General features: G+C 46.3%; 1 protein-coding gene across 1 annotated transcript; it reads right to left on the reverse strand.

Moving 5' to 3' along the window:
- Positions 1-21,111: 21,111 nt before the first annotated feature.
- LOC136518539 (uncharacterized) lies at positions 21,112-27,312 on the reverse strand. Its single transcript, XM_066512212.1, has 8 exons — positions 27,153-27,312; positions 26,317-26,387; positions 24,516-25,735; positions 24,337-24,385; positions 23,221-23,442; positions 22,804-22,925; positions 22,007-22,477; positions 21,112-21,918 (listed from the first exon to the last, which is right to left on the reverse strand). Exons 1-8 carry the CDS (start codon positions 27,264-27,266, stop codon positions 21,308-21,310), a joined length of 2,880 nt encoding a protein of 959 aa, XP_066368309.1. The 5' UTR covers positions 27,267-27,312; the 3' UTR covers positions 21,112-21,307.
- Positions 27,313-27,763: the final 451 nt, after the last annotated feature.

A 27,763-nucleotide genomic window follows, 5' to 3' on the forward strand; every position in this document is an offset into this window, starting at 1 on the left:
CGAGGGCTAGTTCCAAGGGATCGAACTGCATCATGTCTAATGGGGACGGGGATCCCGATCTTCCGTTAGGTAGAGGTAACTATCGTTGTGGTGGAGAATGACACACCGATTCGGCTTCAGATTGAAAGATTGAACCCTGCAACCTTAGCACCACAACTCCTCTAGTTATCAACCGAGACACGGATCTAGTTGACCTCACTAAGAAGGCTAATCCCTGCCTACGCAACGAAGAACACAAGCAAGAACAAGAAAGAAAGCAACCAAATTGCAGATGAATGATTAATCTCACAAAGTTGGGGTCTCACAAACCGATGAACGGTGAAACTGTTCTTGACAGATTAATCTAAGCAAAACCCAAAACCTAATGACGGCAGCGGTGTATGATTATAAAGGTCTTAGGGTCGTCGCCTACCCTAGATGCGCCACCTAATGGGCCTAAATACGATACATGGTCCAACAGACCAAAAAATAGTGTCACAGCACCCTAGTAGATTCTGGATGCTGACTTGTTTCAACGATTTCCATTGATTCTGAAGCGATTTTGATGTGATACCACTTGAATTGGCTTCCTTATCAAATTAGCTTTCCAACCATATATGGATCATCGAAAATGGAGTCTGGATGCGTCTTGGGTGACCAGTTTAAGGCAGACTGATCCTGGAGGCCGAGGCAGACTCGAACTTGAGTTGCTTTGGGCCTCCACCTCGGGGACTTGAACCGAATTAGCCTCGGGCCTCTTTCTTAACTTGGACACCCTTGCTAGCCTCCTACCCCTCCATACCATGCACCAAACATGGTCATATGCATGGGTGTCATGTCCTCATCAATGTTCCCCCAAAAGGACAACGGTGTCACTGATTTCCTCGCAAAATTGGCTGTCAGGCGGGTTCCATCTCCAGATGGGGTCTTCATCAACGATCTCCACGAGCTGTCTACCCACATTCTGGAGGATCCAATCTAGACACACTCTGATACCAATCTGGCACTCAGGGGCTCTGACCTCCCGATGTGCCCCGACCCCGATCAAGTGCGCGGGGGCTCCAACCTTGGCGCCTCCATGACAACGTTGCCTACCAACGTCGCCATGGTGGCACTCGATCAAACTGACTGGAGAACACCACTACTCGCCTACCTCCTCGAGGAGGTTCTCCCACCAGAAAGGACTAAAGCACGATGAATCGCTCGATGCATCAAGACGTTCATCGCCCTCGGTAACGAACTTTATAAACGAAGTCCGTCGGGAGTACTCATGAAGTGCATCCCGTCCGACCAAGGGAAATGGCTCCTCCTCGAGGTCTATACCGAAATCTGTGGACATCACGTGGCCCTGAGGTCACTGGTCGGGAAAACCTTTCACCAAGATTTTTACTGGCCCACTACACTACGAGATACAGAGGAGGTTGTCCGTAGGTGTGAAGGATGCTAGTTCTATGCTCAACAAACTCATCTGCCAGCACAAGAGCTTCAGACCATCCCCATCACCTAGCCATTTATAGTCTGGGGCCTCGACATGGTCGAACCCCTCAAAAAGGCCCTGGGCGGCTTCACCCACCTGCTCATAGCGGTGGACAAATTCACCAAGTGTATAGAGGTGAAGCCCATCACCAATATCCGCTTGGAAGAGGTGGTCAAGTTCTTCCTCGACATCATCTATCGGTTTGGTGTTCCAAACTGTATCATCACCGGCCATAGAACAAACTTCACTAGGAAGAAGTTCCTGGACTTCTATGATGGATATGGCATAAGGATCGATTGGGCCTCGGTCGGACACCCGCGTACCAACGGTCAGGTCGAGTGGCCCAATGGCATGGTCCTCCAAGGACTCAAGCCCCGCATCTTCGACCGACTCAAAAAGTATGCCGGGCGATGGGTTGCAGAGGTCCCAACAATCCTTTGGAGCCTAAGAACAACCCCAAACCAGTCCATGGGGTTCACCCCTTTGTTCCTTGCATACGGAGCTAAAGCAGTGTTGCCCTCCGACCTTGATCATGGTGCCCCAAGAGTAAAGGCCTTCGACCAAGACCGAGCCACGGAGGCTCAGTAGGATGCGGTCGACTTGCTCGAGGAGGCTCGTGAGACGACTGTCATTCCGCTCCGCTCATTACCAGCAAACTCTCCGCAAGTACCATGAAAGAAAAATCAGGGGGAGGATCCTCGAGGTTGGTGACCTTGTACTTCGAAGGACCCAGTCAACCAAAGAGAAACATAAACTCTCTCCACTATGGGAAGGACCCTACACGGTGACCGAGGTGATCTGGCCGGGCACCTACCGGCTGAAGGACAACAACGGCAACGTTCTCACCAACACATGGAACATCAAATAGTTATGTCGCTTCTTCCCTTAAAACTCTGTCTTACCATTTTTCTTTCCATTCAAACGTTTGCTCCTACAGCACCCTAGCCCGATCACTCTTGGCCTAGGATCGCTCGGGGGCTCCACGGGGGTGTGATACCACCCTCCTTTTTTACTATCATATAGTAATACTTTTTGCCCAAATGAAAGGGTGTCGCCCAAACGAAAGGGCATTATGTTCCTTTGATTACTCTATGTAACTTGCGTTTTAACCTCCTGATCAATCACATCCTGCCTCGACCTACGATTACGAGCAGCTAAGCCTCGCGGGCCACGCCCAAGTCCTAAAGGTTGCAGCCTATGGGTCAACGGGCAGGTGTGAAAAAGAAAGGACAAAAAACAAAGCTATACTAGGGTAAAAACAAGGATGGATGGGGCAAGCTTCCCCTCATGAGTGATTTCATCACAAAATGAACTTAGAATATTCACGAATGTAAAAGCTGTTCGCATGGGGGCTTCCCCACAAACTCATCAATTACATCAACTGACTATTTCTACTCTAAACTCTATTATGGCCATCTGGCGGCATTGGCTAATGGTACGGTCGACGAGGACGAAGGCAGCTCTCTTATGGCCGGGACGACATTTGGCTCTGTTGGGGGCAGGACGACGCTCGCCTCTAACCCAGTCTCCACTCCTTCCACAGGCAGGATGACATCTTCCCTGGTGCAAGTCTTTAGCCATGCTCGAACGATGAGCCTCCATCACCCACTATGCAGTGACCTGCTCGGCGACCATCTATGCATATGGCACCAAACTCTCCCCCATCACATGGATTTCATCTACGCTCCACCCATCGGCATATCCTCTGTAGATGGCCGTGAAGTCCTAGATCAGGGTGATGGGTCACCACTGAGGTCAGCACCCCCTGACATCCCATAGAACATGTCATCGGAAGATGAGCTGCCTAAACTTCATTCAGGACCTACACTAGCTGGACGACGGGCAGTACTAGCGCTCGGTCCTAACCCAAACACCTCAGAGACGACCACCTATGCGATATTGCGAATCTGGTCAAGCTACCCCTCGAGAGCATGTTCGCTCTTCAAGGGACTAGGCTAGCACCTCCTGTGCCCCTGACCAACTGCTGCTTTGACCATCTCTAGCTCATGCTCTAGAGAGCCAATCTTTCCACCCAGTTCTAGAAAAATACGACAAATTTAGAAGTAGAGGAAAGAAAAAATCAATGCATCAAACAAAGGCGGAATAGACACATACCATGGTGGGTGCTTTCGAGAATTGAAAGCCCTTCCTCTTGCTGGGCCACCCTCTCGAGTAGTCGAGCGTTCGACTCCTCTGCCCTGAGCATCTGCCCCTAGAGCACAACCACTTCTTGATCAGTGTCTAACCAGGACTTCCGCTCCACCTCTAGAGCCTCCAAGGACTTCTGAAGTGCCACCTTTGTCTCCGCCAAGTGGACCTTTGCTGCATCAAGTTCTTGCTCGGCAGTAGTTGCCCGCTCAACTGCAAGCAGTTCCGCCGCCGTGCTCCTGTCGTCTTGGCCGCCTGGTCTTGGGACTCACAATGGGTGAACTCTAGCTAGTGCCTGAGCTCATTGACCCACCATGACGCTGTTGCTTCCACCTCCATCTGACCATGCTCCTCTGAAAGAAATTAGGACTTATGGATCGACATCATCTCTAGATCCTATGAGGCAAGAAGCAGGCATGCTGAGACAACCATTAAAAGGCCAAGAAGTTAGGGACAACACCAAAAACGAAGAGAACTTACCTCCGCAACACATGGTAGGTCGACTGTCATGGCCTGATGGACGAGCTCAACCCTCTCCAAGACCTCCTTGAGCCTCGCCTTGGTAAGGGCGAGATCGGACTCCATCGATAGTCCTATCTCCCCAAGTAGGTGCCAGAGCTTTGCCTCCTCCTCATCATGAAGGACGAACCAAGCCTTTCTCGGCTCATCGGGGCAAGGCCACACCAGCTCGCAGGTCACCCCCGACCACCTGGAAGATCCAGCCATCATAGTATCATGCGATGACCAGATCATCACTAGCTCCTTGGACGACGGGATGGTCAGCGGCTCCACCCTAATATCTTCCTTGCCAGAGAAGGGGATGTCCACTGCTAGGACTCCATGGCTTGCCGGTAGATGTTCTACCTCTAGCCTAGCCGTGTCTCCTCCCGACCCCTCTAGCTCTGACCAGGAGGGCGAATCGTGTGCTCCTCCACCGAGCGAGGCAGGGAGCCCAGTTTCCCTCCACTCCTCCGCAACTATTGGGGAAGGGATCACGAGGGTCACCTCCAACCCAATCTTCGCTGTTACCATGAGGATCACTGCCATCACTGCCACCACCGCTGCCGCCGTGCTCACAACCAACTGAGAAGACGCAACCCCTAGTAAGGAAGGTCGCACCGCCGCTAGTGTGCTTCCTCCACCACTCATCGCAACCCACTGCAGGCTAGGTCTCCACTCTTCTTGCATGGGAGGTGGGGAGACTCCCAGTCCTACCAGCCCCTGGCTACTGTCAAACAAGCATAGGTTAGTCACACTCAAAAACTCTTCTATGAGAACAAGAGGGAGCATGAATGCTTACCTAGACAAAAGCGATAGAGCCCTGATGCCCTGACCCACTGATGGCGAGCCGACCGGACGAGGACCGCTCATGGGTCGCAACCTATGCCCCCTTACATCAGCTGAGGGAGGGGCTAACCCGGCCGATCCTCGATTGGCCCATGAACGGCCGTGATCTCCAGCCTATGGCGAAACCACCAGAGGAACTGCATGGGGCATCCCCCCGATGGGAGTCATGCACGTGCCCCGACCTAAAAAATGTAGGTGAACGATCATGTCCCCCTAACCGACCGGCGTGCTCCACCACACTCGAAGCAGGGTGGTGCGGAGCCAACGATGCCTCTAAAGGGCATGACGACCGTGCCCGCTTCACCTCTCATTCGATGGTGGTGTCTTTGCTTGTGGCACACTTCCTTGACTCAGGAACATCGCCGTGTGTCTCCATATCACGCCCGCCATTGACAGATGCGGCCGCAGGCTCACGGTGCTCCACCGAGGTCACGATAGCGCCCATGTCTCCTTCATCCTTAGAGGCACTCGCGTTGCCACCCATCTCCGTGGGCTCCTCTGACTCAAGCTCTACCTCCACATTGCTTCGGCTCTCACCCCCCCTAGACCCACCAGATGATCTCCTTCTCCTTTCGAACCTCCTCTAGGCCTTCTCGGCTTTTTTCTTCTTCTTGGCAAGCGCCACCTCACTCTAGGCAGCTTGTCAAGCCATGCCCTTTGGCCCCCTTGGAAGATGCGGCCGGGATTTATATCCCGAGAGTCCCTTCGAAATAGACAACTCAAAATCAATCAAAATATCAAAACAAGGAGGATAAGGTCATGGGAAAAGGGGGCATACCATATTGGACAGCTTCACGACGTGAAGAGGTCCGGGCATCCCTTCAAGGGAGTCTTTATCCCTCAGTTGCAGCACCCGATCAAGTCGACTCCAGACTTCATCCTTTGGCAACTCCTCCGGCGATGCGTGGCTGAGATCCATCGGGCCAGAGTACTCCCACATCGGCCGCCTTCTCTCTACCAACGGGGCGACCTGATGGCGGAAGAAAGTGTGTAAGACCCACAACCCATCGAGGCCATGCTACACAAGCCTCTGAAGCTCCGTCTCGATAACCTCCAGCTTGTTCTACCGACCAGCGGGACCCCATGACCAGCTCTCCCTCCTCTTCGGCCTTCTTTCGGTGAACGTCGGAAATGGTGCTTTCACCGGGTTCCTAATGTAGAACCACTCACCATGCCACCCCTAGTTGGAGTCACAGGGGGAGTATATAGGGTAGGGGACCGACAGTTTTGGCTTCTTCTACAAGGCGAATCCCCCAACCGATGTGATTCTAGGTGGCTTCCCCTCGGACAGGGCTCGCCCGCTGAAGATCCATCGGAAGCGGTCCACGTGCGGCTTCATCCCAAGGAAGGCCTCATAGATGGTGACAAAGCTGGCAATGTGTAGCACCCCAGTTCGGTTGAGGTGCTGCAGCTCTAGGCCCCACTCATTGAGGAGCCCACGCAAGAACCAGTGCATGGGATACCCAAGCCCACACTCATGGAAGGCGAGAAAGGAGACGACCTCATCGACCCGGGGTTGCGAAACAATTTCCCCTAGCTTAGGAGCCCTCCAATGCGCCACCTCCTTTGATGAGAGTAGCCCCTTCTTGGTGAAGACGGCCAGCACCTCCTCATCTACATTGGAAGGCCTCCAGTTCAACATCACGCTTCGGATTCACGAACGGTTCTGTGAGTCTTCTCCCTCGCTCTACCCTCCTCTCTCCTAGAAACCGCCATGACACATGAACAGATTTGGTGAAAGGGAGGAAGGAGGAAACGATAGTGGTTGAAGGAAGGTGAAAGAACAGGAGGAAAAACCTCTCCCTTCCCCCTATTTAATGGGGAAAAGCGTGCGGCGGGGCATGGCCCTAACTGATGGGACACGGCCTGCCCACCGAAACATCGCCCGGTTAGTGGGACATGGCCTAGGCAGGGCCCACCACTACTACAACCTAGGCACAGGAAATAAGGCACAACTACATGCAAATGATCCTTCGCCTTCCTGGGAAGGATTTGGAAGGGCCCACCAACAAAATCTCCATCGAGGAGAGACCAATAGGTCACCCGAGTTGATCGGATAGCTCGGGCGACTACCAAGAGATAGGTAAGGAGCAGCGGGATGCCACATGCAGGCTATACCGACCCTGTCATGATCGACAAACATGGACCCCATTTGGACATATCCGATAGGAGCTCTCTAGACCCATCACTCGAGCCATTGAGGTAACCTTACCAAAACCCTTTTTAGTTTTCTAGTGTATAATCATTCATCCATTCTCTTGCATACATTCATACATTCATCCCATACATTCAAGCATTGCATATGCAGTTGTTGCATCACAACGCTTCGTGTTGCGTCACGGAGCGCTAGTCACCTCATTCGATATGAGCAACGACCGACCGAGGTTCGAAGACTGGCCCACAAAGGGCTCGAGGCCGCCTCATGTCAAATAGAGCCAGGGGAGAAAACACAGATGAGCCCATGCAGCCCTTGCCCGGTCTGCTCAGAAGCAGATAGGGTCATCTCGACCTTCTCATTTGATCCTGACCTCGAGCCATGCCCACAGAATCTCCATCGAGGTGAGGCCAGTGGGCCACCTGAGTCGATCTCTAGAATAGCTCGGACATCTGTCGAGAGGCAAGTTAAGGAGCAGTAGAATGCTACATGAGGGCTATGCCAACCCCATTACGAATGATGGACCCGGATTCCACTCAGACATACCTGTTATTAAGCTCATCAGGCGCGTCACTCGAGCCATTGAGGCAAGCGACGTTAGCTCAACCCCTCCGGTTGTGGAAACCATGGATGGGGTAACACACGAAACTAGACTGACCCCTTGGCCATGCTCGATGCTTGGGTTGGCGCTCTGTCTCGCCCGACCCCTCGGCCCGATGCTTGGGTTGGCACTCCATCTCGTCCGACCCCTCGGCCACGCTCGACGCTTGGGTTGGTGCTGCATCTCGCCCGACCCCTTGTCTAGGCCTGACGCTTGGGTTGGTGCTCCGTCTCGCCCGAACCCTCGACCGGGCCTAACGCTTGGGTTGATGCTCCGTCTCGCTCGACCCCTCAACCAGACGCTTGGGTTGGTTCTCCGTCGCGCCCGACCCCTCAGCCATGCCTGATGCTTGGGTTGGTGCTCCATCTCACCTGACCCCTCGACCGCGCTCGACGCTTGGGTTGGCGCTCCGTCTCACCTGACCCCTCGGCCATGCTCGATGGCAACCCATGATCTGACACCCACCAGGTGCGCTTGTAAAACAAGTGTAAAACAACCCCTTCATGACTTCATAGAAATCCCAAAAGGGTTCGGGGGCTCCTATCAGGTTCATAAACCCGAGGTCCCCAGTGGGCCCACTTCTCAGCAAAGACTCAGCCCAGCAGATGGTGTAGCGACAACGCTTGCCTCTTGGGCTAGCCTAGTTACCTAACAACAAGCCAGGAGGTGATCCAGTTCCTAACCAGAAGGCCTAGCCAAGGAGGGGACATAGTCTGACTCCGACCTCCTTTTTCGACCGGGAATACGCCGAAACCTCTACTTGCAGCTCTTCCTCGACCGACACGGTCAGGGCCAACCAGGAACGACCTATCGGGGATGCTCGCTCGGTAAGGGCTCGTGGATCAGGTGGAGCAGATAAGGAAAGGCGCTCAAGTCAAACCACAATACCGAGGACCATACCCTACGCACCTGTAGGATGGTGCCACCAGGCCATACTAGATAGGCACTATGCAACCTTCAAGGTGTGTTAGAACCCAAACTGTGTTGTGGGCTCCGTCCTTTGCCGTACCTTGCCATGCCCTACGCACCTATAGGACGGTGCCATTGGGGTATGCCAGGCGAACATGGTAGAGCCTGCCAGACATGTCTGGGAATAAATAGTATTGTGGGCACCGACAATCATCTCGTACCCGATGACGTGAGCAACAAGACTAGGTAGCACATGTACGCACTCTCTCTCTTTCTATCTAATTTGTAAGGCCATCCCCTGCACCTATAAAATGGGATGCGCTCTCTCCTAACAAAGAGAGACTCTCTCAAATCTGGCTCTAGAGAACCTAAGCATTAGAATAGCTCCACAGCTCTAGAACTCAACAGCTACATAGAACATACGCTCCAATACTTAGCGCACATTAGAGCACCTGTCACTCTTAGCCACTTGGTTTAGAGTGCGACCAGGTCTCTAACACCCCCTTCTCATTCCATACTCGTTTGTAATCCCACAGCAAACTTCGAGCACCTGGGCTTAGGAATAAAGTCACTAACCGACTGAAACTCGACATAGGGCACATTGCCTGAACTAGTATAAATCCTATGTCATTGAGTGCTAGGCCACATCCAATCACAACGTACGACAAAATTACAAATATGTACTTGTTGGTCACTTTTTGCACCGATAGGAAGGCTACCAATTCTGTTCCTAATCAAACTAAGCCCAAGAAGGTGTACCAGGAGAAATAGGTTTTTCAAAAGCCTAAGGAATCAGTGTGGGCCACCAAGAATAAGTATGCCTACAAACTAAAGACTTATGCACCTCGACAAAGCTTGACATCATGCTTTGTTTTGACGAACAACAGCAATGGAAAAGTGGTGGCAAAATATGTTAGAAAGGAAACCAACATATATAGGAATACTTCTATTTGGGTTCCTAAGATTCTTGTGACTAACATGCAAGGCCCCAAGTCAAATTGGGGACATAAATCTAGCAACTAAACTTGTTTTGTAGGCATACTCCTCCGGTGGATCAAGTTGGGTGCTTGATAGTGGATGTACAAATCATATGACCGGAGAAAGGAGTATGTTCTCATCATATTCCCCGATGACGCACTCAAATGAAAAGATTATCTTTGGAGACAATTCAAAGGGGATGTGATTGGTCTCGATAAAGTTGCTATAACCCATGAGCATTCAATTACAAATGTATTACATGTTGATTCATTAAGTTACAACTTGTTGTCCATTTCTCAATTGTGTGAGATGGGCTACAATTGTCTCTTTACGAATAAGGGTGTGGAAGTCTTTAGAAGGGAGGATTCCACTATTGTCTTTATGGGTCAATTAAAGAACAAACTTTACTTAGTTGATTTCAACAAAAGTAAAGCTAAGCTTGAGACTTATTTAGTGGCAAAATCTAACATGGGTTGGCTTTGGCATCGTCGACTAGCCCATGTTGGGATGAGGAACTTGGCCAAACTTCTAAAAGATGAACACATCCTTGGACTAACAAATGTTCACTTTGAGAAATATAGGATTTGTAGCTTTTGTCAAGCCGAAAAGTAAGTTGGAGCACCTCACCCACCAAAGAGCATTATGACCACCAAGCAACCATTGGAGCTAATACATATGAATCTCTTTGGACCGGTTGCCTACCTAAGTATCGGGGGTAACAAATATGGACTTGTTATTGTTGATAACTATTTCCATTTCACTTGGGTATTTTTCCTACATGACAAGTGCCAAGTTTAAGAGAAGGTGAAGATATTTGTTAGAAGAGCTCAAAAGGAGTTTGGTCCTCCCATGAAGAAAGTGAGAAGCGACAATGGGACCGAATTCAAGAATACTCTAGTTGAGGAGTTTCCTGATGAAGAGGGCATCAAGCATGAGTTTTCAACTCCATACACCCCTCAACAAAATAGTGTAGTAGAGAGGAAGAACCATACACTCATTGACATGGCAAGGACAATGCTAAATGAGTACAAGATGCCAGACATCTTTTGGTATGACGCCGTCAACACCGCTTGCCATGCCATCAACCGCCTCTACCTACACAAGAAGGTGTGGTGTAGTGCTATAATTTGATTTAGGAGTTCCATATGCCATCTTGAGTGTAGTGAAGCTAGTTTAGGTTTAGGAGCAACGGTTTGGTCATGATCAGCGCTTTAAAATTCATGCGCGTACTTTTCTCATGTTCGTTGGCATTGGGTGCGCGGTCACCGCACAGCCTCCCCACGCTGCGCACATGGTCATGTCTCACGCTGTCACCCTGCGCTGCCACGCTAGGTCGGTCGGGCCACCTGGGCTTGGCCGAGGCCAGCCGTAGCGAGCTGTTGGCCCCATGCCCTGCTGTCCTACCTCGTGCTGCCGCCATTGGTGCCGTCGCGTCTGCCCACTGCTGCCTCACATCGTGATGCTACCGCTATCATTGTGTCACTCCCATACTCGCATCTGCTCGCCGCATCATGCTGCCCTCTCCCTAGCCCGGTTGGGTGCCATCTGCACAAGGTCGTGCACACCGTTGTCACACTATTAATGGAGCTGCGGCGTGCGGGCCATGGCCGATCGCAAACGCTCATGCTCGTCCCCTCGTGCTTGGATGCAGGTCCCTTGGCCACAACCACTCATGTCTTGCCAAGGCAAGGACGAACCGAGCCCACCTATCGGGCCCCATTTCTCTCTTTCTCCCTCTGCTTTCTGCCGCCATCGAGTCATAGTCATGATGAGCCAGAGAGTGAGCACCTATTATCAATTCCTCATGTCCATGTCTCCGCCTTTACATCCTCTTGCCAATCCACCCCACCCTGCCTTGATTACGGCTAGGCCGAGCTCTAATTTTGGAGCTTTGCTCCCGCCACCGCGCCATTAAGGCCTAGCCCGCCTCATCGTAGCTAGCTCCAACCTCGCCATCTCACGTTGAATTGACTGCACCACTAGCCCTGCCTAGAACCCCTCTTCATTGTGTGCACGCTAGTCATAGCCCTAGTGCTGCCTCCTCGCTGCTGACGCGTCTGTGCCTTTGTGGTCCTTCATTCACCTCACAGCACGCACATGGCCAGCCTTGCTCAGGTCATCTCTGGCTGAGCCAGCACCTCTGTTAGGTCACTGGTGAGTCATCGTTGCTCACCCACTACCCCTACTGCCTTGTTGTTGTTGTGGCTCACCTGAACACCATCGCCATTGTCGTAGGGTGCCCGCCGTTGTGGAGAGGTCCTTCTACGGCGTCCTGGCTCATGCAACCACCGCCCATCGCCTCGTGTTGACCCCTTGCTGAGATTTGGTCTCTTAGCTAGGTTAGCATGGGTCCCGGGTGGCCGGTGCTATCGCCAGTGCCACCACTCGCTGCGTGGGAGCACGCGGGGGAGGCCAGGGAACATGTTGTTGTAAAGAGGAGAGAGTACAAGGGTCTTTTTGTATAGGTGTTGTCTCTAGGAATAGTAACGTAGACTATGGGTTGTTTTGTTCATAGTCTAGGGGCGCTTTTGCTAATATGCCAGCACGCGCGAGATTCCCTCGCCGCGGACCGCCTCGCGCTGCAGGCCGGCCTCGCGTGGGTCGCGTCGCATGGGCCGCCACGCGCTCACACGCGCGCGCTGCGTTGCATGGGCCACGCGTGTGGGCCGCACGGGAGAATTCATTTTCTTTTTCATAAGGAATTAGAAATAGTTTTCTGATTTAATTTTAAGCTGATCTTTGGTAAATCATATAAAATCATGTAGGTATCCAAAAATTGTGCAACAAATTTTGTTAAGTTTCTAAAATTGTGCTCTATCTATTAGTACATTTAGTTCATATATATATGTGTTGATACTAGGAGCTATTAAATCATTTGAGAGTGATTAATATTATTAGGTTAAAAATTGTAGGATTTTTTGTGGTAAATTGGTGATAGCTTTAATCCTAAAATTTTTATGGTAGTTTTCTAGTATTAGTATGTGCTCACTGTAATTTTGTAGCCCTAGAATAGACTACTTAATATGGTAGCTAAATACCCATTAAGGCTAAAGGAATAATGGCATGATGTTGGTTTATAAAAGTTAAGCACTTGTAGGGTAAGCTTGAAATCTATTTGGTAGAGATAATGATTAGCTTAGTATCTTAGTGAATAGAGCTAGCTTAGTAGCTTAGCATGTGTATTCTTATTTTAAGAGTTGTTGTTGCCAAAATACTAAGTGTTGCATTATCATTGCATGCATGTAGAGAATGAGTTGGTGGAGTTCATGACCGCTGGAGAGCAGGAGTACGAAGAGGTGATCGAGGAGTACGAGGAGGAGGTCCTAGAGCCATCACTAACTGACTTAGCTGACACCCCACCTGCCCAAGGCAAGCCTCAGTGTATAACTCTTATTTTGAATGATCACTGGATATATATATGTGATGTGCATTTATGTTACAGGATTTATATTGAAACTACATACATAGATAACCTACCTATGAGTCCTACTAGCATAGGTCAAGTAGCCGCTATGCTTGGGCTATCAGTAGTGTGAGTAACCTACCGTTACTCACAATAGGTGATTATTATTACTCTCATGATAAAATGGTGAAAGGAAATGGAGACTGGGCAGGGATATGGTACGGGTATTGGTGGGTGTAATAGGTTGTGTCCTACGACCAACGGGGCATAGCTTGGTTACACTATTTTCCCTGTCCATGTCAGTTAAGGACCATCTATTGCTGTGGATTCTAGTCAGGTCACAGACTTATTATCCTGAGCACATACTTGCTTATGGGAGTGGGAAGGCTCATTGCTCTCTTGTCATGGGTTCTAGCTCTTTCTGGACCGACTGATTGGAGGCGGGGATGGTGGAGGTCTAAGCACCACACTGAGTCTGAGACTCAGGAGTGGGGGCTTAGAGTCCAAGTTTGGATGGGGACCTAGGCCCCTTGATAGGAGAGTGGTGGGTTGGTCTTGCTTGTGCCTGGGGTACAAGTGGGGCGTGTGTTGGGTACCCAGCTGGGATACATTGGTTCATGAATCGCCGTATGATACGGTATGACTTGGCTATGATCTAGCACCATAGTAAGAACTAGAAGATGAAAGGGGATGAATGGATCTGATTGCTCAACTCTTGCTTGAAAGTAGAACAGGTGCTTACATAGAAGGGTTAGCTAATGAACTAATCATGACTGCTAATAAAACACATACATAAGGATTCACTACTAGTAATGCTTTTCACAAAAAGGAAACCCAGCAAACCATAAAGCTTATCATATCCTTTGGAGTCGGAAAATTATTCCCACTAGTCAGATAAGTTTTGCGAGTACATTGTGTACTTAGGATTTATTTACCCCTATTTGCAGGTGTAGCTTGAGGAGTGGCTATTGTGTGGAGGATTCTTCTGGTGGGCATAGACGGATCCTTGTATCTTATTGTTAGATGTTTATTTCAATTCCGCTGTTTAAATTCCATACTCTAAACTTGGTATTGTTATAATGTATTTCCGAGAACTCTTGTTGTATGAAATGGACTAAGTATTGTAAACCCGTTCTCATTATTGGATTCTGGATGAAAAACATGGATTGTTCGAGTTCTCCCTTGGGGTGTGCTCGATGGAACCGCCTACTGTAGCTTACTTTCGAGGTACTTAGTGTCTAGTGGAAGACAAGCGCCTTCGAAGGTATGTTATTTTGGGCGGTTCTACCACACTAGTGTCTTGGAGTTCTAAAAAGCAAAATTATGTAGCTCTTTCCACCACCGAGGCCGAGTATGTTGCAGCCGGTGCATGTTGTGCTCAGCTACTTTGGATGAGGCAAACCCTTTAAGATTTCGGATGTCACTTCACTAAAATTCCACTCTTGTGTGACAATGAAAGTGCCATAAAGTTAGCCAACAATCCCATAAGACACTCAAGAACTAAGCACATAGACATCTGACATCATTTCTTGAGAGACCACGAAGCCAAAGGAGATATTGAAATTTGCCATGTGAGCACCAAAAAGCAACTGGCTGATATCTTCACTAAGCCCCTTAATGAGTCAAGGTTTTGTGCTTTGCGTAGTGAGCTAAATATTCTTGATTCTCGTAACGTGGATTGAATTATAGCACACCTTGATTGATAAACTAGCATGGATAAGAGAAATGAATTGCAAAAGTATAAGTATTGTGCTTAAAATGTTTTATCATAAGAAACAAGTGCATTATGATCATTGTTTGTATTGATTATTTGTTGCTGATCATAATGTGCTTGAGATGTGTCCATATCCTATATATATAGAGGTATTTAGTTAGTAGCTAAATTTGTTGTACTGGGGACTGCGGCAGTGCCGCGTGTAGACTACAGTAGTGCCGCACTTTGAATTTCAACTAGAAATTTGGCTCATATCAGCTGTTATCGTGTGGGCCATCTTTTCTACCTATTTTTACCTGGTCCCAGGTAACCCTCTCCTCTCCTATCTCCAGCCGCCGCCTCTCTTCTCCTCCACGCACGCACAGTGAGCCACCGCCGCTGCTCTGTCTAGCCGTGCTGCCACCTCTGGCATTGCCGTGGCCTGCTGCTGTTCTTCTACGTCGTCATCAGTAGTAGCCCTAGCTCGTGGATAGAGCCGATTCATCTCTTTCCTCCTCAATCCACGTGAATCAAGGTGAAACCCTAACCTAATCCCGATCTATGCCATGGAGTTCTATATTTATTGCAAGATGGTTTCTAGTGACTGCATGATTAGGGTAGAAACTAGTTTGATGGATGAACTGAATCAAAACAAATATTCATGGGTTGAACCTCATCTATACCTGCGGCAGTGCTGCACTCAACAGATTGAACATGCAAATACAGATGTTGTTCATCGATGACTCTCTGTTTCGGTTGAATTTGTGCACCAGATTTGTTTCTATCTTAAATATGTAGCTACTTTACCTACATTATAGACAACTCCATGTATTTGTTTAGGTCTACTCATTCTGAGATTGTCTAGTGGTTTAGGAGAATGATTAAGAAATAGTCTAAATAGTTGAGAACAAATGAATCGTGGGAGAAGTGAAGCACTAGGTGTGGTAGTGCCGCTCCTAGGGTGCGGTAGTGCCATACCCTCTGACCTGATTAGTTCAGAGTGCTTTCCTAACTAGAGATTTGAATCATCTCATCTACCCAGAGTGTTTTACAAGTATTCTTTTATACCCCTTATGTACAGTTTCTTATTTGGACCTATATTTATTTGCATAGATGTCCACTGGAGGTGATGATAACCCGAGGGGGAAGAGGAAGATGACCTAGCCTCGGGATAAGCAAATGCCTCATCATGGTCATGGTAGGACCACAGGGGGCAGCAACAGTGTAGTAGGCAGAGATGTTGCCAGAGATAGGGGGAGGAGAGATCAGATGATCTAGGATGAGGAGAACCTAGAGAGGGTTGGCCGCACCATTCCTCTAGGTGCTTGCCCAGATACTCCACCTCATCTTGAGGAGTTTGATAGGAGCTACATCAAAGAGTATTATGAGGATATAGTCATGAGGCATCCTATTGACACGCGTGCTCATCCCGTGCTCAATTATGCAAGAAAGCTGAAGATGGTGGAGGAAGCACGTGAGAATAATCCCTATGAGCAGCCAAAGGATTTAGAGATAGACTATAGGTTTTGGAATGAGTTTCATTCCAACTTCTATGCATCTGTGAACTTCAACTCTAAGAAATCCAAAGTTTTTCAAGATGCAGTATGTTGATTGGGAGGAGATGAAGGCAAAGAATGAGCTAGAATTCAATAAAGTGATCAAAGCTTGTGAGCTATTTGACCTCACTGATATTATGAGCTTCAGATATAATTGGAATGAGGAAGTGCTAGCCTAGTTCTATGCCACTTTCTTCTATAGTATCTACACTGATGAGATTCACTGGATGATTGAGGGACGGCATTATAGAGTTGATTTTGTGACTTTCAGCTGAATCCTTAGTTTTGGAGAGGAGGAGCGGGGCTTCACTTACATTCATGATGAGGCTAGAGCTGAGATACGTGACATTGCATATATGTGGATTGATAGGAGAAGTGCAGATGGAAAGGTCAGTGGCCTAAAGAGCTATTATTATATTCTGAACAATTTGATAAGGCACACTATCAATCCCAAGGATGGAGCAGCTTCTGATCTTAATGGATATGTGAGGAATGTGCTTGCTAGATTTGCTCCTAGAGGTGATAGGTTTAATGTCCCTCGCTTCATGTGACGTGAGCTAAGGAATGCCATGGAGGATGGGAGAAAGGGGAGCTAAGGTTTAATGTCCCTATGCCCCCTATCTCATGTTTATGATTGAGAGGGTCTCTGGCTATAGATTTGAGAAAGATGGTCTTCACATCGTCTACAAGATTGAGAAGACCCGAGGAGCAGGAGCTAGTAGAGCAGTGAGACGCTCTCCATCAGTTGAGGACATGCCTGAGTCATCCCGATCTAGGCCTCGCAAGGAAAAGAAGATGGAGAAGTTTGGGAAGTGGATCAAGGCTATTTTCACCACATGCACCTATGTAGCGAGGACCGCATATTAGGACCAGTTGGAGAACCATGAAGCCAACCGAGAGGCTAGAGAGCGTGCACGGCTGCCACCTCTTTCTCTAGTTCAGTCACCGCTAAGGTTTGATGACCTTCCTAGTCTTTTTGAGATAGATTCAGAGGATGAGGAGGAGGAGCAGGAGCAGCCAGAGCTTGATCCTCACACAAGTTTGAGGACCACCGTGCAGTCCATGAGGAGCACCAGGCATGAGCGCCACACTTGGACCACTCATCGCCAAGGGAGGAAGGTGGTGTCTTCTTCTTCCTCCTCCGATGACAATGATGGTGGAGAGGAGGACGTTGCATGTGCTAGTGGAGCTGCTAGTGGGGATGATGTCGATTGGGACACCATCCAAGAGGATGAGGAGTGAGTGTTGGTCTTTCTTTTCTTCTCTTTTCGGTGCTTTATGCCAAAGGGGGAGAAAATTAGAGGGGTTAACAACTTTTTCGTCGCCATGGAGAGGAGGTTGCTGCAGCTAGAGCTTCATGTTCTTATCCGTTTAGAGTAGACTTCGTTAGGTTGAGAGTTTGAGAGATAATTCAAAACTCTATTTATGTAATAATGCTACCTAAGTACTTTATATGTGTGGTATATGGACATGAATTAATCTATGCTGTAGCTCGTGATAAAATTATGCTAGAATGTATATCTTTATATGTGTTACATGATGTGTGGTGCCTATTCTTATTTGTGTTGTTACAGCAAATGCGGCAGTGCCGTACCCAGGAGCGCCAGTGCCACACCCAGCTGTTACAGCAAAACTTGTTATGCATGAACTGTCATTCGCATCACGTCTACATACCTGACACAGAATGCAGCACCCCGTAGGAGCATGGATGTAGGGGGAGCCCCATCACTTTCACTAAAATGTGAATCTTGGCTTCTTATGCCAATTTAAGAATTCAATTCTCTATTCACACATTTAGGGGGAGGCTCTACACCCATGGCTAAAAAATCTCAGTATTCATTTCATATCTTTTGTAAGCTCTAATTGGGTTGTCATCAATCACCAAAAAGTGGGAGATTGAAAGTGCAATCAAGCCCTAATTGTGGGTTTTGGTGATAATGACCACGCAATTAGAGAACTAATGAGATTTATCGAGATGACAAGCAGGGAATCTATATTCGAGGATGTTGCACGAAATGGAGGAGCCCCCAATTACAAATGTTGATGGCTTCAAACTCAAAGGAGGTTTAAATTCTTTTATATTTTGAATTTGAGTATAAGAAAAGTCATACTATAAAGGGGGGCACAATGCTTAAGCTAACATGTGCTACCAAGTGCTCAATCTTACACATACATCCTCAATTACTCAGCCAAGATAGCCAACACTTTACTCTTACCCTTGCTGTCTTGCCTGATGCGGTAGTGCCGCACTTGAGCCGCGGCACTGCCACGACTTAAGTGACCATGGGGGCTGGGGGTACTTATACATTTCCCCTTCCTCCCAACATCTCTTTTCTCTCTCCCACTCATTCAGCTCATCCAAAAATAGAAGAGTGCCCTTCTCTCTCTCCTCCATTAGTGACCTTGAGCTCCCAAGCATTCTCCTTTGATTTCCCCACCAATCCTTGAGAGAGAAAAGGTCCCAAACTCAATAAGTGAGCAGATCCTTTGATTCTCCAACTCAAAATAGCATTTGGTTCACGTTTTGGCCGATGGTTGTGTTTATTACTCTTGGAGCTTTGCTCCTAGCCGGCTAGAGCGTCGCCCGTGGAGCTTGCCAACTTGTGTGGCAGCCCCGGGAGGTTTATAACCACCTCTTGAAGCTAGTAAACTCACCACTCATCTCAAGAGTTGAGTCTCTTGACTTGAGAACGAGGAAGGGTTGCAAAGCCCTAAGCCTTAGTGGCTAACCTCAATAACGTGGACATAGATAAGCCTTGGTGGCGAGCTGAACCATAGGTTAAATCATCGTGTCACCTTGTGCTTGATTTACATCATTTGCATTTCATATTGTTGTTGAGGTGATTTCTAGGGTTTGTGGTCGATCTACTTGTGTGTTGTGTTCCTACCACTTCTAGCTCTCGATCTGTGAATCTCATACCTGCAGAAAGCTAAAAAATTTCTCCGATTCAAGTTTACATTAACTGATTTTGAACTGTGACTCGAAGTTGTCTATAGGTGCGGCAGTGCCGCTATTCTAGCCCAACAGTGCCGCTGTCCGGCAGTGCCGCAAGGTCAAAGCGGCAGTGCCACATGTTGAATTTGATGAAAGTTTGAGTGTTTGTTTTGACAGGCCTATTCAACCCCCCCTCTAGGCTAACCAGAGATCCTACAGGATGGGACCTCGTGGAAGCAGCCAGGGGCCGAACAATAACAGACACCGAGGATCGGGTGGGGCTCAGGATGGGTGCGGAGCTAGCCTGCGGCAATGTCCAAATGATTCAGCTACGACCTACAGCAGCGTCCGATGCTAGCTTCTCGGAACGGATGTCCAGACGCTAGTAACTCCTTTTTTCTCTCTTATTACTCCTTATTTGGGAATACACTTTCTTGATTTGGGTAGTGGGAGTCTAGAGATTTTCATGTAATGTTGCGAAATATATGTTCATAAGTCGCTTATACTTTTCTATGTAAGACGGTATTCCCAATAAATATGTCGCTTTCTATAAAGCAGGGTCAATAGTCTTTGATTAAAAGATACTTCCTATGTTCAAAAAAATGTCACTACGTGAATCGTGCTGGTCTATTTAATGATTTATCTAATGATACTGATTATGCATCATATTTTTTTGCCAAGGGAATGGGGATTATATTAAAACTCGGCATAGTATATCTCCAAATTACACATGAAAAAATCTTTAATAAAAAATACATAATATTCTATCCAGATTCTTCCATCGTCTTCCTCGAACGCCGAAGTCAAAGTGTAGTCTTTATGTCGAATCCAACGACCAATCCAAAGACATTGGACATGTCGCAAGATCCAACACTTTGAAACTAGTCCAAAACGCATTTGAATCCATGAAATAATATTGGTAGTTGCATCATCAGGAACAACATAGGATGCGGATACATCACCTCCAAACATTGATTTTCTCTCCACGACCATCGATGAAGAGATCGATGACCCAAAGTACCCGTCCTCATTGGGAGCGCCCAGAAGCACCCCTCCTCTTGCAAATAAAAACCACAAATTGGCCGCCCGTCGATGAATCGACGCCTGCAACGGCGATCTCGTCGTGGGAATCACCTAATTCATCGCAGGATCCCGACCTAAAATCATTTGATTTTGCTGAAGAATTTATTTGGACTAAACCCTAAGCAACTACATATGAAACTGCGGGAAAAAGAATGGGTCCCCTCCCTTCTTATCCCCGGCTGATGCATTGGAAAGGAAGGAGAGGGGACCTAGGCACGGCGGTGACGGCGGCGGTAGCTAGGGAAGAGTTGCCGTAAGCGGCGTATCGGTGGCGGTGGCTGCATAGGGTTAAGTCCTGTTTGATTATGCATCATAAATAAATATATATATATAATATATATATATATATATATATATATATATATATATATATATATATATATATATATATATATATATATATATATATGGAGAGGCTATTCAGTAGCCGGCTACAAAATAAGTTATTCTGTAGCCACATCCATTTACGATAATTTTATACACTAATTTACGATAATGTCAATACATATTTACGATAGTTGGGTTACTATAACACATGGGGATATTTACCATAACGTTATAGTAAACCATTTAGTAAATTAACATAGTAATTATCGTAACTCAAAGTTTCCTGTTTGCTGATGTTGAAAATTGGCTTATGCTGATATTTATGCTGAAATATTGTGAGAGAAAAATACTGTTCCATGGCTGAATAGCATTGTTGTTGCCTCGTAGAATAGTACGAAGAAACTTGATCACGGATGAAAGAGAACAGTATTAAGTGAGCTTAGCACGGTGAAGTGCATCGTGGCCAACTGAGGCGTGGACGTACTCGGTAGTCGGTACTCCCAAGCGGATGGTGCAGATACTGACTTGCTCTGGTTGATATTATAAATTGTTTTAGCTTTGTCTAAGTCGAATCTGTCCAATTTTTATAAAGTCTATAAAAAATACGTTAATAGATGTTTATGTATTTTTTTATAAATTTGGTCAAAACTAAATAAGTTTGACTTAGGACAGCTAAAACAACTTACCATCAAACTATAAATTTGGTCAAAACTAAATTATTTTTTTTTCATTTCATCGGCTGTTCCACCTTTTGCCAGTGGAGATGCACCAGATGTCAAACGAGATGGAGTTTGCTTCTCTGTGATCTGATGAACAGGCAACCAAGGCTCCTTTTTCACCGCATGCACAGTAAATCCAGGAGGATCTTCCATTTTAACAGACCTTGGAATATTTAGAGAGAACCTAATGAGAGGCTTCGTTTCAGTGCCATGGATAGAAACACCAGCTTCTGGTCTAGCAGAAGAAATTGCAGGGAGCTGGCGGTGAACTTCAGTAAAGCCAGGAGGAATATCAATAGGAAATCCTGGAGGACAGTCCAAGACTAGACTGGTAAAAGCATCGGCATAAGACACTGGAGTATCTTTGATCTGAAGCTGACGGTGGTGAACTTCAGTAAAGCCAGGAGGAATATCAATAGGAAATCCTGGAGGACAGTCCAAGACTAGACTGGTAAAAGCATCGGCATAAGACACTGGAGTATCTTTGATCTGAAGCTGACGGTGAGCTTTTGTGAAGCCAGGAGGCACATCTAGAGAAAACCCAGGGGGCATGTCCAGCATAAGCTCTGAGCTAGCCGAAGAACTGTCAGCAGGTTGACATGCAGAATCTGTAAAAAAAATGGAAAGTAAGAAGCTTAATCAGAAACTGAGGATTGATCAAAACAAGACTTAGAGCAATCAGTTGAATAGTGTAACCTTCTAAACTAAAATTGTTCTTGTTTGCAGAGTCATGACTGCAGCATCTGTTAAGAAGTGAAGCAGCAGGAGCTGTGCAACTGGATGCAGGGTTTGAATCAGGAGTTCTGAGCACTGCCACGCAGTCATTGTCCCTATCAGTCTCCTTGCCACCTGTTAAATCCAATGCCTCTGCAATCCCCTCATAATTGTCCCTCACTATAGCGCTGTCTTTTGCGACATGCATTGTATTGTCTATTTCTTCACCTTCTCGTGCATCCAATGTCACACCAATTTCAGATATGGCATTCTGTCTCTCCCTGCCTTTTATTGCATCCAATTTCATGCCTATCTCCTCAGATCTGTCACAAGAAATTTCATTTGGTGGACTGGAATTTCTGTTAACGTTTTGTATATGATTGTTGGGTTTACGCCACTTCTTCCTCAGATGTTTCCCGAAGACACCCCAAAAATACAATTCATCATTCTTCCCTATTATGGTAATAATTGTTTAGAAGTCAGATGACAAATTTATACCTGCACACTAGTTTTCCAAAGATATAATAAAAACTCTTTAATATTTTAAACAGGTCCATGCAAACTCCATGTGCTGTGCAAGTCAAGTGATAGAAACAAATCCACCAAGTACTATATTAGCAAAAAAAAAATGCAAGCAAGCAAGAAAGAAGCTTGGGAGAAGACAATAACAGATTTGCAAAAACACTCATCTTGTTAGAACAGTAAAAGGATGAGTGATGGAAACAGAGGTTTGCAAGAACATGCAGACATTCTCTTCAAAAAAGAACATGCATACATACTCTGATAGTCTGGTGCAAGCAGCTTGGATGAAAATATCGCCAATTCAGCATCACCAATGCAGGTCAACAGGCCAATATGAGAAGAAACTTTGTCAACAAGATGATTAAAACTCCTGTGTGGCCTGTAATAAACGATTGTTAAGCTAATCAGAGAGAAGATACATGCATGACATGTGCACAGGTTCAGAGAGATTCCTAAATACCAAGGTTTTGATTTTTTAAATATATAGACACTTGCATGATTTTTAAGACCAGATTAAACGTTTTACCATTTATTATAGATGTGATCACAAGCCTTAAGAAACTTAATCACTGACACAAGTGTAACTGGCATATATGCAACTTGAAAGTTACTTAACCAGAACTGTTCCTGGCGTTCCTTGCAAGTAGAAACTACACTTACTAGGGCATATATACCTTTGGTGACTGCTTATAAACCATAGTCTAATATCCTGATCGTCCGGGGGTTTCATCCTGAACTTTTTTGGCCACAGCTGGTCAAGAGGTACAGCCTCTAAATTTAAAATTTCAGGCATTTGCTTTGAAGCTTCATAAGCTCTGCAGTCCATCACAGCTGGGCAATGGGCTTCAAGTCCATCACAAGTATGTGTCAACTCTCCAGTCACATGAAATTTGCCCCTACATGAAACATGGAATCCTAATATTAGTGTTTGACTGAAAGAAAAGTATGCAGATAGTAAAATAGCATAATATTACAGATTTCATAACATATCACTATTAGAGCAAAAGGATTGACACTTACATATTACAGAAGAAAACATAATCGCATTGCTTCAACGTTCAGGTCATAGATTATTACATCTCCCTCTTGTTCAAAATAGATGTCATTTTAGAGTTAGGGCCTGTTCGGTAGTAGCCTAAGGATGCCTAACTTTATACCCTCATTTAATCCTTCCTAAAGTGTGCCTATTAATTTTGATGCATGCTTGGGATACATGGGAAAAGTAGTTAGTTAATGATGAAATCAAGGAGGGGCAAAGTAGGAAAAGTATACTAAAGTTATATAGAAGTTGTAGAGCCATATGTATTTTGAAAATTAAAAATAGCAAAAAAGCCTAAACAACATCTATTTTGAACCGAAGGAAGCATGATGTAGACAATTAATGTTCTAGGAATTAGCTTCTCCACCTGTTACAGTCATGAGATAGCTCCAAACAATCACTGAAAATCATGAGACAGCCCCAAACAGCTCAGTAATACTATAATATACAGTGACGTGTTACCCTCACTCAGTCAGTGATTATGTTCTTATTGAAAAGTATAAGAGTTTATGCCATTGGAATATCAAATTGTCTGTGGGTTAAATATTATTACTGAATGACTGGCTGGCTGGCTGCAAGATATACTCAGGGACTGCAACAAGTAACAGTGCAGTAGAGAAACGAAATTTGCCTATGCTCAGGTGAAAGGACAGATCAAACATGCATAACCATCCATAGAATAATTGTGGCTCCCCATACATATATGCATACACAAAGCAAGAAAGAAATGCACAATAAGCCAATTCCTTACATCCAACGGGCCTCTGATTGATAATGCTTCTTGTGCTCTCCTGCGTATTCTACAAAAAAAAAAGGATGAAATGAACCTCAACAACATAGCACGTTCAAATGTGCAAGTGAAAACTATAGGTGAGAGCGCATATCTTCACAAGAGTTACGCTCAATAACATATTAGGATCCTTAGTATACCTGAAGATCTGTCACAATTAGTTGAGGCTGCTGAAATCTCTTTTGACAGTGAAGTAAGTTGTGTATGAATCATGGACTGGCTGTGTGTCGGAGAAATGTTTTTGTCCACCATGTTTCTTTCTTTTGACAAAGCAGTATGCTCTGTAGAAGCCATAGACTGTGGCCTATGTACTGGAGAAATATCTTTGCGCTGCAGCGTGGCCAGATTGCTTTTCTTGTTCAACAAATTTGTGCTGGGATTAGGGCTTGATCTACTATTACAATATACATCGGTGGAAGTTTCACTGTGAACAGGTATTGGGGTCAGCAATACAGGCTTCACACTTGGTTCTTGCCTGATTGGAGCTGCAGCTCTTGTATCTGGATACACCTCCATGGGCTTTTGACTAAGCACAGATGTTGGGCTTAACAAAGCAGGCTCCACAGTTAATGCTTGCAAGACAGGACCTGCAGTACTTGCAGTTAAATTGATGATTCTATTACAGAACTTTCCACTATCAGGTGTGCCTACACTCTTAGAAGAAGGTTCTGCCTTTGTACCAAGAGGATCCTTAATTGGATGTGGAGCACGCACTTGCTTGGGACTAGGAGACACAGGATTTACCACTGCCTCTTTTGGTAAACTAGCAGGCAGCTTTTGACTACTCTGGTCTTGAGAATGAAAAATACTCGAACCATAACTCCCGGCGAGTGTCTTTGTAATGTCCATGCTGTCAATATTTCTAGGAGTAGCATCAGTATTCAAACTAGCACTGGAAGGTTGTGAAGATTTGCGATTTGGTGATGCAGGGTTCTTCAGAGATGCGATTCGGGGAGTGACAAAGCTACTTATGTGCTCCCCAGCAGATGGGTGTCCATTTTCAGTTTGCCCAAGTCTTTTAGGAGATAATAAACACGGGTTCTTGGATGAACCAGATGGCACAGGTTTTTGAGTGAGTGGTGTCGATCCCACAAGAGATACTTTACGTGAACTTGGCGGTGGTGTTACACTTCGTCTGCAATGCCTTTTTTGTGACCCAGCTGAGCCAACAGTTCTACCATATGGTTTCCGATGTTGTACATAAGTAATGGCTTCTGCAGGAATCAGCTTCACTCGTGCCTCGGGTTTTGAATATGTACCGCCAGAATATCTAGGAGTCTTCAGCTTATCAGAAGAGTCTGGTCTTAGAATTCCCTTGGCTCTGGAAGTCGACCCATTAGTGTGATGAATTTCTTCCTGTCTGGAATGAACCAAAACAGAAAAAAAAAAATCACCGTTCTCATATCGATACAGCTATAATTAAGATAACAGAATTCAAGATCTGCCAATGTACAAGAAATGCATGAAAATTTAACATAACTCAGGCCACAGAATTATTTGAATGATCCGCTTAGAGCCTACATAGAAGAAAGATGTGCACATGGCTACGATGCAACAGTTCCCAAGTTCGGATGTAATGCACTGAATTCCTCTACTTTTGGAGAAATATAGTATGAAGTATAAAAGCCGGAAGATGCTAATATTTCACATGTCAATATTCTATCTTCCAAAATAAGGAATCAGGTACATGTAGAGTTTTGGAGCTACATCCACAGATCTTTTCAGACTTATGCACCAAAAGAAAATGGCAGACATTCAGAAAACAATATAATAGTCGTCTTTGCACTTATATACAAGCATAAACACAAATCACAACTGATCAAGAGGATATCTTCGAGAAAATTGGCAACCAAACCGCAAACAAGCACCAATGAAATAATTAAATCGCCTGTGCAGAATACAAGCACGAAATTCAATAAGAAGAAAGGGACCTACGAATACCTTGGGTACTGCTTGCACTGACAACGGGTAAAGTTTCCTGAACCATCACCACATGTTGCACAAGGTGTGTCCTGAGTAGTAGAGCGAAGCAAATGAAAGGCCATCTCAATACAGGATAGGGTGTATGTGTTCAAAACATGATAGAAGATAACACAAATATTGACACCAAACATCTGTGTAATCGAGTCAAATCTAACTTTACGAGGTGAAAGTAGCACAGCATTTAATTCATCAGTTAAGTAGTACATGCTAAAAATCATATGGAGCGAACGAGTGAGACAGAGGCGCTCTGCAGGTAGACCTCATCAAGACAATAATGTGCGAGGGAAATCATCATAACATAAACGTGAGAACAGAATCACACCAGAGACGCTGTCTACCTAATGGAACAAATTATCTCGCATCAGTAAATTTCACAGCAACGAAAACAATCCACAGAAACTATTACAAATAAAAAAGATCAAGAACCCAACAGAAACTTGGTGAGCCACTCGATCGCAGCAAAACACCACTCCACTTGGTAGCTATTAGTAGTACACAGCACAACGTCACATAATAAAGCCAAGCGATACTGCGTGAAGTTTTGGCCGGGGCCATGACGAACAACAAGATGCTCTGCTTCTTTTCTTTTTAATTTTTTTCCCCTCAGAATACTAAACCCGCACGAGCAGGCGCCACAAAACCCGCCCGGAGCACAGAAACACCAAAATCATCTCAAGAAAAACCCCCATTTCGCTCCACCCCAACAAAACCCCATAATAGACTGCAACCGCGATCGCCAGGAAGATTTGGGGAAAAGCGGTGCCCTCACGCGGAGTGGGGAAAGAGCCGATCACCTGCGCCGCCCTCCGCGGCGTGTTGGGGCGGCGAGCAGCCGGCGCCGGCCGGAAGGTGCCGGCTAGGCTAGGGTTCGGTGGGTGCCACGACGGTGGCCTCGAAGCTTGCGCCATTGGATTCCCCGATCGGCAGGGGGAGGAAGCGGCGTGAGAGGGTTCTGCAGTGTGCGCGGCGTGGATGAGTTTTTTTATTATTATTTTAATTCAAACCTACGGCTCTAAGGCCCTGATATTAAACCGCGTGTTTGACAACATCGAAAGCCACGAAAGGAGGGGGTTAGTCCATATAAAAGACACACCCGAGTCCCAACTTAAACCAAGATAGCTGCGGATCCATGGAAAATTTCAGGGAACTGAACAAAAAATATGATAGTAACGTATCTTCAACTGCTGTTTGATCTTAAATCTTAGTTTCATCTATACGATAGAACTTTGTCTACGGGGCTCCGGTATCGGTAAGGAGCTCGAGCCCCCGTCCCACCCCACCGTTGAATCTGCCGCTGAACCAAAGCTAGCCAAATTATAGGCTACCGAATTACAAGTTGTTGGGACTTAAAAAGATATCGCTACATACAAAACAATCGCTAAGTAATTCACGAACATCTCTAGTC

The sequence above is a fragment of the Miscanthus floridulus genome, chromosome 17, assembly GCF_019320115.1.
Source record: "Miscanthus floridulus cultivar M001 chromosome 17, ASM1932011v1, whole genome shotgun sequence".
NCBI classification, from domain to species: domain Eukaryota; kingdom Viridiplantae; phylum Streptophyta; class Magnoliopsida; order Poales; family Poaceae; genus Miscanthus; species Miscanthus floridulus.

Excerpts from the sequence above, each read along its gene's own strand:
- LOC136518539 (XM_066512212.1), bottom strand. The coding sequence starts at position 27,266 with ATGGCGCAAGCTTCGAGGCCACCGTCGTGGCACCCACCGAACCCTAGC. Across the intron at positions 23,443-24,336 it reads CAATCAGAGGCCCGTTGGAT|GGGCAAATTTCATGTGACTG; the intron begins GTAAGGAATTGG and ends TGTTTCATGTAG. Across the intron at positions 22,926-23,220 it reads TTTATAAGCAGTCACCAAAG|GCCACACAGGAGTTTTAATC; the intron begins GTATATATGCCC and ends CGTTTATTACAG.